Source organism: Neopsephotus bourkii, unplaced genomic scaffold, assembly GCF_033783945.1.
Source record: "Neopsephotus bourkii isolate Nb327-2 ecotype Australia unplaced genomic scaffold, CSIRO-AGI_Nbou_v1 NB_1638, whole genome shotgun sequence".
NCBI lineage: Eukaryota > Metazoa > Chordata > Aves > Psittaciformes > Psittacidae > Neopsephotus > Neopsephotus bourkii.
The window spans coordinates 10856755-10868871 of record NW_026902113.1 but is presented as its reverse complement, the minus strand read 5'-3'; the positions used below and the strand labels follow the sequence as shown (position 1 = coordinate 10868871).

At 48.5% G+C, this 12117-nt stretch overlaps 1 protein-coding gene across 1 annotated transcript; it reads right to left on the bottom strand.

Annotated features, from left to right (window-relative positions):
* Positions 1-1239: 1239 nt before the first annotated feature.
* On the bottom strand, positions 1240-8717 carry ALOX5AP (arachidonate 5-lipoxygenase activating protein). The gene is made up of 5 exons (XM_061374378.1): positions 8543-8717; positions 4941-5040; positions 3731-3801; positions 2744-2825; positions 1240-2108 (listed from the first exon to the last, which is right to left on the bottom strand). Exons 1-5 carry the CDS (start codon positions 8610-8612, stop codon positions 1946-1948), a joined length of 486 nt encoding a protein of 161 aa, XP_061230362.1. The 5' UTR covers positions 8613-8717; the 3' UTR covers positions 1240-1945.
* Between the last annotated feature and the right edge of the window lie 3400 nt (positions 8718-12117).

The window sequence follows — 12117 nt, the reverse complement described above, 5'->3', positions numbered from 1 at the left end:
GCCCTTTCTCATGCTAGCAGGAGACATCAGAGAGAAGTCAAGTGAGCTACTTCTTGCTATAGAGGACAAAAAGGCACCAGGGAGACTCATCCAGCTGGGGAGACCTACAAGGTGGACACAAAGGGTTGGGACAGTCTGGGACCACAACTTGTTGTGGCCAGAACTGATGGTCTCCATAACCAAGTCTCAGCCCTCAGGGAGACCAGGATGTCTGGAGACCAGGAACTGTGGTGCTATGAAGAAACCATCTTCTCCTCCGAACCAGCTAACAGCAGCGTCGGTCTGACATTGCTGATACCAGCAATGGGGAAGAGTTCTGTAACTCCAGGACACAGGGGCTACCCCTCTCCTCCTGAGGTGCTGCCCTCCCGCAGTGGGGTGACCCCATGGGGCAGAAGGGTCGTGGGTCACCACCAAGGATGGGAGGCGGCTGATGAGCTGCGGAGAGAAACGGTGGCAGAGAAACATGATGTGAAGCAGGGTTTGGAGTGTGTTACAGTCATTTGAGAAGGAGGGGAGGGAAGGAACCTAGGCGCTGTACCTGGGAATAAGGTGTCTCAGCAGCTCTAAGATTAGGAGCTTAGAGTGCATTTTTTAAATTAGCTATTCTAACCAGTGAGAACATTTATTAACCAATCATCATGTAATAAATATGTTTATTATTAATCTTTCACATCTAAAATCCCTGTAGAAGATTGAAAAAGCCCTTGTGTGTTATTTTGCAGTGTGAATGGTGCAGAGGAGAGCGGCTGCCCCATCGGCAGCAACAAAAAGGCACCAGCCTTGCAGTGGGACAAAAGGCAGGCAGTTTTCTGTGCCTGCTTTTGCCAACAGCTCTGCAAACCCTCTTCTCACAGAGTGAGGAGTCTCTGTCTCTGTCCCTGTCCCTCCCAAAGGAGTCATAAAATACAGCTTTATCCACCCTGCATGCAGCAATCGGACAGGCTTAAAAGCTTAAGCACTCATAGGGTAGCAATGCTTAGAAAGATTGCACTGGCCTGTTTGCCTGCCTCAGTCCTCTTCTCTAATCCAGTCACTCCTTGGTATGGACTTGTAGGGGCACATTGTTAGAGACAGAGGCAGAACACTGAACTTGCTCGTAGAGAGGAAGCTGTTAAACTCGTGTATGCAGGGCTGCAGTGAGCCTGGTGCTGCTGCTCTTGCTTCGCTTACCAGCCAGCTGCTGGGCTGTGGAGCACACAGATCATGCACCAGGTATAGAAGATGGGAGCAAACAGATTTCTTCCTTTTATACTGTTTTATTAAACAAAGCAAAGCAAGCCAAATCCAACCCGTCTGTCAATACTCCAGCTCCTCATTTACTTAAAACCCCTTTCCACATCTCTGGAAGAACAAAAAGGCTGAAGAGTAGATGAGACCAGTGTCAAGAGCATTACACACATGAATATTTATCAAGGAAGACCAGACACAGGCGAATTTGCTGCCCTGCAGCAGCAGGAGCTCAGTCACCAACAAGTGGGAGGGGAAGGGTAGGTGAAGAGGCTGGGCCATGCCTTTGCTGGGCCAAGGTGTGCGGGATGATGGCGAAAGGCTCTGATTGTCCATGAGGATAACTGCAGAAGCCATTGGTCAGCAACAGCACTGAGGGGCTCCTGGGTCTTGGGGCAAAAGCTTAGTACAACAGTTACAAAGCAAGCATACAATGTCCCTTCCAGTCATGCAATCAGCTCACAAACTGCAGTTTAGAGAAAAAACTCCAGAGAATTAACTGGAAGATGTTACCATTCTGCAGGCATGCCAAGGGCTCACGATAAATCTTTTTCCTGAAGGGAAGAGCAAGGTTAAATCAAGCTACAAAGCCCATCAAGCATGAGATTTACAGCAATCTAAAAGGGTTATGGGTTCATTTCTTAAACAGTTGAATTATGGCTGCTTCTGGGTATCAATACATTAAGCATGCTGACCCCCTCAGTGCTATGGGGAGCTAGGGTATGAGCAACAACGGAGAGATCGCGCTGGTTATGGTTTTTATGTGCACTTCGAAGTCACTTCCAAAAAAGAAGATGAGATAGTAGTTGAGTATTCCGGCCACGGACATGAGGAACAGGAACAAAATGATGCGCTTTCCAAACAAGTGACCAGGAGTGCTGAGGAGATAGAAAGGGGAAAAAAACATTTAACATTAATGCATGTCACCTCACGCAAGAAGTCCTCAGACTTCGGACTCTGTTGTTGAGACCTGCTGAAAGACCTTGTGGCTGAGATAGAGTGGGCAAATTCCCTCTCTCTCTGTTATTTCAAGGCAGTTGCAAGGCCTTCAATGCCATTTTCTGCATCCATTTGGGTCTGGGTCTGGCCTCCTGTGCTCAGCATAGGCTACTGCTTACAAAAGTGGCCATTCAGAGGGATTTGTATGTCTTCTCTGCGTGACAGCCTGTGGGACAATCTTGTTCTGCATGTGTGTAACGAGCTTTTGTGATGTGAAAGGATGATTTTGTGCAAATAGCGGCACAAACACACAAACACGTGCGTTCACAGAGGTGTGAGCAGGAGCCGCTGAAGAAGCCGCCCTGTTCCTGCAGCTCCCCTCACCCCAGAGCCACAGCACCTCCCGTGTCTCCCACAGCTCCTTCCAGAAGAAGCGGGCTTCTCTGTGCCATCCCATGCAAGCAGCCATTGCAGGCAGCACCGTGAGCCAGAAGCTGTGCCTGTGGAAGCGGCAGCATCCGCTTGCACTGATGCTACATCCCCGATTTCATGAAGAGGCTCTTCAAGTCCTTACCTCTGAGTCCTCTCCCCCAGGTAGCCCACAAAGTACTTCTGCCTCACAAACAGGTACATCAGGCCGGCAAAGGCGGCAGGAGCTGGGTAAAGGGTAAGACAAGACGTTACAAACACCAGCCCAGGTCTCACTGTACCTGCTGTTCCCAACTGCTGCCTGCACTGGACCTGGAAACTGGAACCTGCAGCCCTGGGTTATGGGATGAGTGTCGGAACCAGGATGGAGACCTGTGCATGGGAAGCAGAGTACTTGCTTCGCCCTTGCTCTGGCTTTTCTAAAGACTGTGTGGGTACAATCCTGCCCACAGCTATGCCCACTGCACAGCACACACTCATCCCCATTGGAAACACAGTGTGGCCATGTCAGGGTCAGGAAGGAGGGTCTGTCTTTACCAGGAAGTAAAAGGCAGCAGATAAGCAGATACATGCACTTCTCTAGGAGCAGGTGGAGGACTATACTTTGGTCCAGTACTCATTTCTGATCACATAAATAAGGGCTTTCTCCTCAGTTCTAACTTTCCCCACACTTGCAGGCAAAACACTCTTTTCTTCTGGTCAGGAACTTCCCTTTTCCAAAAATAATAGCCACAGACAACAGGAAAGTACCCATCTTAACCTCAGGCAAACTCAAATTGCACTGAAGGGGATCATAGAAATGCAGGTAGATATTCCTGGGCTGCCCTCAGCACTGGGAAGAGCTGCAGCTCTGGCAGTGTAATCAAACGAGCCCGTTTCTAGTCCTGAGGGTGAATAATGTGGCACCCAGCATCCAAATACTAAACTGTTCACCCAGAACAGAGGGACCTCATCTGTAATGCCTATATGGGAAATGCCCCTGGCCCGAACTGTCCTGAATCACATCTGGGAACATGTCTGTTGGCATAAACCGTGCCAGAAGGGCGCAGGAGGGGAATCACCTCCAAAGCATTCACCATCCCTTGCTGAAAGCGGGGCAACATGGAAGGGAAAAACAATCAGTGTGTGTTACCTGGGCTGCAGAGAAGTCCAGCGCACCAGAGCACAGCGAGGAACGTGGGGTACGCGTGTCCGCAGTTCTGGCTGGGGAGGGGTTTGCACAACAGAAATCAGAACGCGGGGAAATAGAAACAAACGCAACGTGTTTCACCAGCACACCGTGGGTTTGGGCTCAGTAAGTACTGCCGGGGGGCTGTTACCACCTGCCGTGCCTGAACACGGCGCTGCCTCACCCGCACCTCCGCTTCCCTGTTCCCTTACTCGGATAATGGATGCCTTTGTCCTGCCTGGTGAGGGAAACAAACCGCCCCGCGCACATGCCTGGCACCTGGGAAAGCTCTCCTCCTCTAACCTGTTTGATCAAGGCACGTGTATAATAGATGCTGTGTGCTTTACTGGCCTGGAAAATCCTTGCAATTAAGTCACATTAATCATGTTACTGGCATTGAAAGCTGCGTGGAGCCAACAAAAGGAAAATCGCACTGCAAATAGGAGTGTCTCACAGAGTTAACACGTGTCTTTGCAGGGGAACAGGAATGATTTCCAGCTGCCTCCTTTGGCTGGGAGTGCTTTCTGAGAGGGAAGCACTTTGCCCTGGGCAGAGGTTGGACACCTGTGAAGGGCAGGACTTGCACATCCCATCCAGTTTCAAACACATCGTCAGAACTTCACAGGTAATAAAAAGTGTTTTATGTTTTCTCTTCTGGGTTGGAATTATCCTTCCTCTTCTCTCCCTGGAGGGATGTCAAAGACAAGAGGTACAAAACGCAGAGCCACATGCCAAGGGAGCTGCTGTGGACCAAGGGGTTTGTATGAGCTCTGCCATCAACCTGCTCCTCAGTGAGCTGTTGTCTTGCCAGCTCTTTCCCTTAGAGCCACAGTGCCCCAGGACACTGGCTGCGCTTGCATCGTCACCATTTCAGCATTAGCTACTGCTGGGTGAGATGGTTCCCAAATGAGGGATGTTGTACTCAAAGGGCTGAAAGTCCAGCATAAACATAGCACAGCATCCAGAGGGGAGATGGGTTCACCAGCAAACATATTAGAGAACTACAGGTCTGAACACTGCTGCAATGCACACAGCAAGGGATTACAGATGAATCCTTCATTTGAGGACACTGGGAGTCCACCTTTTGACTCCAAAGGGTTTGTTTTAAACCCTAATGAAGAGAGAGATGGACCCCTCTCTTCCCCCACCGGCTCCTCAGGGCTTGCCTACTCACTTGGCTGTGTAGACACGATCGAAGGCGGAGGATCCTGATCGCTGGAACCCCTTGCTATTGCAGTATTTGCTTTCATGCTCCACTTTGCTCGCAAAAAAAGCTGTTAAAGAACCACAGAGTATTCTGAGATGTTATTTGGAGATATTGCAGAAGCTGGTCTACGTGGCCTCAGCTCTGTTCTCAAGAACACCCAGGGTGAGTGGTAGGAGAGGACATGGGTGTATGGAGGTGCAGGATGTGGCCAGCATCCTCACTCGGTCACCAAGGTATAATCAAACCATCCGTGCAAGCGTACAGTGCAGTGTGACCTCAGACATCCCCACATGTCTGTATGTGACTGGCAGCAGGGTTTTAACCCTGAGCCCTTCTTCATCCCTGCACTGCACCTCTGGCAGCCTGCACCTCTGCTGCAGAAGTACAGCCCTGACTCGGCCCTTTGGGCCCCTGTGGGAAAAAAGCTTTCCAGCCAGAGCTGCCAACCCCAACTCTCACTCTCTAACGAATCAAAGAGAAGGGAATCTACCCTTTTAACAATACCCAGGGATGTCCTGCAGCTCTGGTTCATTTTCCAGAAAAGCCCATTGAGAACCTGGTCCTCATGCCTGATCTGTATGTGACCATCCTGTGCGTATCTCCCTTTTAAACAACAGTGTTGTGTCAGGGTGTTAGCTGCTGCAAAACTGCAGCACTTCAAGATAATGTATCATGTGCTTGACTAACACATTTTATCTGATGACACTAAGCCAGAGACCATCCATCATGTGTCTAAATACACCAGAGAGAGAGCCTTGGCAGGCTACCAGCTGCAAGCTTTGTATTGTTGTGCATCCCATCACAGTGTACCCAAAGCACTTCATGGTTTAGAATATTAGCCATATATACATGTAAAAAATATAACATGCCAGGAAAGATTATTATAACAATAGAAGTGTACACTGATATGCTGCAGGATTTCATCCCTGGAATCTGAAGATTTACCTCACTTTTCCCCTTACTGATGCTGTAGGTAGGTATTTTGTGTGTTCATTGCCTACACTAAATGTGACTGAGTGCTTTCTCAGTGATTGAGTGATTCCCTGAGTATTCACAGTCTTTCTCCCGGAAAACCTGCAGTGGTTTAAGCCAGTGTCCCATGTGAGCCAGGCTGCAGACCCTCTCACTGCCACCAGCACAGTGCACTAGCTGGTGCCTGGAGTACATGGCCCTGGAGGACCCAGAGCAGACACTGTCCAGTGGCACAGCCACTGAGAGCTCTCAGCATCTTCATCCACTCATGACCTAAGCCTTTGGCATGGGGTTATCAACCTGCCTACAGGGCTGAAGCACTGCAAAGGGCCAGAGCACAGCTGACAGATCACATCCAGGGGTGGTCCCTGCTGCAGGGCTGTGCTCCCATCTCAGCAATGTTGGGTTCCTGTTAATCTGGCAATGGGGAAACGGGAGACTACAGCATGAAGCAGCTTGCAACCCCATGGTTGTTTCCTACTCTTTACTTTGAACCTCAAGACAAGAGGGTGATTTCCCAGGAGAAATGACAGGAGTAAACAGAGCAGGGCTGGAACTGAGGAGTTTAATTCAGCTCAGCTACACCAGGACATGATGCTGTGAAGCTCCAAAGCTGCTCAGGCTGCCCTGAGCCACTGCAGTCCCACTCTGGTGAAGTTAATGTTCAAAAGTTCAGTCCAAGCCTGGCTGTTTCACAAGTTCATGCCAATAGAAACCATCCACTGATGCTTCAACCTAGTGAGTGCCCTATCTGCTCAGTGATGACCATTGATCTACACCAAAAGCTTCTGAATTGCAATATCCCTCTGATGCAAGAACAAAACCGAAAGCTACGTGTGAGACTCAGCAGCATCTGGCCTCACAAGTCATTCTGTAGGATCTGGAGATGTCTCAATATGAATAAGATGACAGTAAATGGACGTCAGACTGGGGCAGCACCAGAAACCACATCTAGCTTTCACCCAAACTGTTTTCTAATCCTGCACCAGATGCAAAAAAACCATATAAACCTGAATTTACATGATGCTGACTTTGTGTACTTAAAGACAGTCAAGCAGATGCCCAAGCTCTTTGCTGAACCAAAGCCACAGCAAGAGTTCAGTACAACTGATATCTCTTAACAAGCATGTATGCCACCTTAGTTATTACATTTGTTGCAGGACTTACTATCAGTCCAGTCTTTCTAAATAGAAAGCCTGGGAGGAGGAAATCAGATGATGCAAGGTCTGAAATCATGGTTCAGAGCTTTGTGCCACTTGTGCTTGGCACGCTAAGTCCTCTGCCAAGTGTTTCACTGCCCACTTGCAGCAGTGGAGTCAATAATCTCACAGGCAGATTTCATTAGATGAGTGTGTGGCAGGCTGGAAGGCAAATGCCCATGCTTCAGAGTGAGAGGGGAAAAACCTGGTATATAAAGTCATTTGGTTTAATAGCAAGAAATGTGTATTTGGCACTTACTATGGTGCGCGCTCTGATCCCACCATGCTGTATTCAGGTAATGTCACACACTGTGCATTTACCAGAAACCAGCACTGGGTTAAACCATGTGGTATTTAGTGCCTATGTCGAAACCCAACCAGTCCACATCGCTTTTTTGTTTTTGCTTTCTGGCAGCCAGGCTTATGTAGAGGCTCCCACCACTTCCCCTCTCTGCAGCAGCCCAAGAATAGCCCATTTACTAGGATTGAACTATGTTGAGTTTGCACTTGTTGGGAATCTCCCATTCCTACCAAAAAGCCTTCACAGAAGATTGCTTGCATGTGCATCAACCCCTCATCGCACTGCTGGCTCTCCTTGAACCTGGGCCACCTCAGTGTACCTGGGGTAAAACACACTCCCTTCTCCGTATTCTGGGCTGAATTTCCTGCTAAATTGCTTAAGGACTTGCAAGAGATGATGATAAAATTAAAATGAGAAGAGAAACTTGTTGTTTTATTTAAAAGACCCTGAAGAACCGTAGGGACTATAGAGGTCTGAATAAGAGCTGAAAAAAGAAACTTCTCCATTACAGGAAATACGCAGTGTTCTTGGGACTGCAGTTAATTGAGATTAGTTGGACTGCAGGACCTGGAGATGCAGGAAAGCAATAGAGTTGCCTGCCCACAAATAACCCAAACAGTCCTCAGATGAGCTGGTGCAATTGTGACCCCTTCGTGCAGCTCTGTGTGAAGGTCTGACCCATCACAGCCCACCGGAGCCCCAGCCTCTCACCATGGTGGCAAGGTTCTGGCTGCAGGGCAGCTCTGCCTGCCCACATTAGGGACTTCAGCCAGGGAAGGAAGTCTCATTCATCAAACTGAAATGTATGTTGTCACAGGGTACCCCAGCATGTTAGTCCTTTCATTAGCTGACATCTGTATAACAAACTCACTCCAGAATATCATAGACTAGGACCATGCGACTGCCAAGGTACTGCAATAACAGCATGGAATATTACATGTTTAGAAAATAATTTCATTTCTAAAGCCAAAGTCATGTCTAAGCATACACACAATTATAACCAGAGATTATCTATTCAAAATTCAGATCAGCATACATCATCCTGAACTTTTCTGAGTCCCCTTTTTCCCTTAAGCAAATCCTTATTTTTGTCTTACCATTCTGGACAACACTTATCAAGGTGACAATGGCGAGGAGGACAACGCTTCCCAGGGTTTCCTGGTCCATTCTGCCTGTGGCTGCCAGGGCGGACACTGCAGCCTCTTTGGCAGCCCAGCCCTACAAGCACACAAGGAGGAAGTGAAGGTCGTTCTTAACTTGAATCATTAACACTTCCCGTGGCTTCACAGGAGACTGGCAGCACTTCACCCTGCACTCAGGTGCCTGTCAGAGAAGCAGAGCCACAGGCTCACTCACTCGTCATACACAGCTGAAGCGCAGAGAAGCGAGAGGTTAGGTGTCTGGGATCTAAGAGAATATATAATGTAGGAATATATCTATATCAATAACTCCTTGGAAGACTATGACAGCTGCCAGCATTCATCAGGCTCAGGCTTCACAGCTGTACCCCAGTTTTAGTAGTCAACCCCCAGTACAGCTGAACATAACTGCTATGTAATGTTCACACCTCAGCTTTGACCCTGTGACAGCAGAGAAGCACAGGCTGCAGTGCTGGACATCTGCAGAAAGTCCCAGAGCTTCTGTCAGATCAGTGGAAAGCATCCTCATCCGAAGTGCACATCACTCACTGCCCCTAACTGCTCTGCTCCCTTTTGCCCATATTCTGATAGGGAAAAGCCTTCAAGAAATTCTTGCCTTTAGTAGGGATTTAACACTAATTCAAGTAGTATTTTCACCAGACTGAGCCTTCGACAACTTCTGCCCCATCTTTCTGTTTCTACTCCACCACATGGTACCCGGAATGTCTGAGTGCCACCTAGCATCCAGACCATGACAGTATAACTGGTGACCACTCTCTGAATGGGACACATTCCATGGGAGTTCCCAACAGGAGCCAAGCTGCAAAATCCACCTTGTTCAGGAGGGACACATTTGTCTACAGCTCTTATCCAGTCTCTCTATCATGCAAATTATTATCATCTGCATTATTAGATATGGAAAACACTGAGGTACTTTGGGCACAAGCAAATACAAAGAAACATGCTGTCTGAGAGGCAGGTGATTAACATTGTGAGTTCTGACTTAGTGTTAACTCAATAGGACAAAGCTGTCCTTCTGGGAGAGCCTTCCATACACTCCATCCACACACAGCTGTGTGAGGAGCAAGGCCATAAATGTATCAAGGTTTAGATTTGGCCTGGTTTTAACACTTGGCGAATTTGCTTTAGGAAAAGAAAACACAAGACAACCAACAAAAGAACAAACCCAAGAACAAAGAGAGAAGCCCAACAGCACTTTGAGAACGTTTTTATTCTATTTTTCCCACAAAATGGTCTTTTCTTACTTGAGCATCAAAGTTCATGTTTTGAGGTCTCCTGAGCACAGGATCATAGCTGGTATTTAAGGATAGTATTTAATGCTAAGCGTCCACTAATCTTCTGAGGAGGAAACTCCGCCACCTAGAAGTGGTTACGGAATTAAATCAAGGGAGGAATATTGTCCAAGCAGAGTCTAGCACTGTGACTGTGAAGAAAGAACCCGTGCATGGACACATGGCGGCAGGACTCCCAGTCATCCTCCCACAGCAGGCACTGATCCTTCACTTTCTTCTACCTGTTTTACAGCCTGCAGCTTGCTTTTGTTTTACAAGGGACAGTAAAAGCAGATGAGCCCGCTCTGAGATCTGCTCCAACTTGCACACACACACTTCCCTGCTTTCAAAGACTTCCCAAAGGTGGCTTCAGTTCAGCAGGACTCTCATGTTAAAGGGGGTAGGAATGAGGCTGCTAAGGTTTGAAGTCACCATAATGCTAAAAACCCCCATAGACGGAGTTTATGCCAGCGGGTTTCCAAGCTGGCTGACCCAAGCTCCCACCCCACACCCATTCACTGGCCAGGTCAAGGGCTGAGCTGACAATGCCTTCACTTCCTCCTCATCCTGCTCTTTGCTTTCCTCCTCTTTGCTTTGCTGCTGATCAGCGCCTCTCCCCGTAATCTTGGCCCTTCTTTGCTCTCCTGCTCTGCCCCTTCCAATTCTTGCCTGTCCCTGGCACCTCTTGGCACTGTAGGACCTGCTGGCAGCACCACTGCAAACCCAGCTCACTACTTCCTCTTGCCAAAGCTCACTCTAAAGTCATCCCTCACATATGAGAGGAGGGGAACAGGGCTTCACCCTTCTCTCTGCAAAAAGAAACACATGACATCAACTCCGGGGCTTGCTAAGCTGATCTGGGGGTGTGAGGGAGAAGACAGCTTTGCCAGAGAGAATCTGTTTGGTATGGCTGCCTGAAAATAAGAACTGCAGGGGTTTGTGTTTTTATTAGTGTGACATCGCTCTGAGCGCTCTGCTTGAGGAAAGGCAGAGGAAACCAAACAAGTGTGAGGGACATAGAAGAGCCGTCCCTTGCCTTTACCACAGCATAGCAACGCTTGCTAATAGAGTCCGACAGAGCAGAACCCCCAGGCAGGGGGAACATTGTCATTTCATACTCTCTGGCACTGGAGTAGCTGCAGGATGAAAGGAGGTTCTGGTAATGATTCTGCAAATTGGGGAATTGCCTTGGCAAGGGAGGGCTAAGGTGGGGCCAAAATGATTTTGCAAAGAGCTTCTGCCACAGCTACACGTTAAATTGTTCCCTCCATTGGATGGCTCTTGTGTCTCCTTCTTTTGCGGGATACACTGGGTCAGGTGAAGTTGGCACCACTGGAAAACCCTGTCCACCTGGGAAAAAGGTCAGTGCAAGACACCTCCATCATATCCCTATTCAAAATAGGGGATTTTCTCAAGTAGGCAAAAAAAAGGGCGAGGGACGGACATGCCTGCGCTTGCTGCAACACCCAGTGTGGTCCATGCTCTCCAGGCACAGGTACCTCAGCAGCTGCTGTCAGACCCCAGCCCCTCTGCTCACTGCATTGCTGTGTGACACCCACATCTTCCTGTCTGAGGAAGATAACCTTGCCACAGTGAGCCGTGAAGCTCATCAGAATGTGCAAAGCCAGCGAGCTTTCCCAGCTGAGCTGCCAGGCTTCCCGCACATTGAATCCCCTCCTCTGGAAATCTTGAGCTTCCAGGTAAAAGAATCCTTCTGTAGGTTGCTTTCGCGCTGAAGGGGAAGGGACTGGGAACACTGATCTGTGAATACGTGTTGGGATGCTCATTTCTCCTCTCATGCACTCTGCTCGGCACTCGGCTGCAAGGACATCTCCTAATAAAATAAAAGCTGCTTCTGCGAAGTTTCTGTGTGTAACTGTCAGGCAACACACAGCTCTCATGCTTTATCATACATGCAACAGGACACAAGTCCTCTGGACTGGTTGGTTAATGTTAGCACTGCACATTGCAAACTTAAAGCACCACATAACCAACAAATACATACTTATATGCAGTGCGTGACTACGTGCTGTCACATCAGTCTGCTTCAGCATCCCTTCCAAGGCCTGACAAAACCCCAAGGAGAGCATGATCAGAGCTGGAAATGTGAAGTGCAACACAAAGAGAAGGGCAGTGCTACAGTGGTGTAAATGCTGTCTTCATTTTGCATGGCCAGCCCGGGAAACCCCTCCTTCTCCACATTGCCCAGACTTCTTTGACTTCTTCCTTGCTATGTAGGAG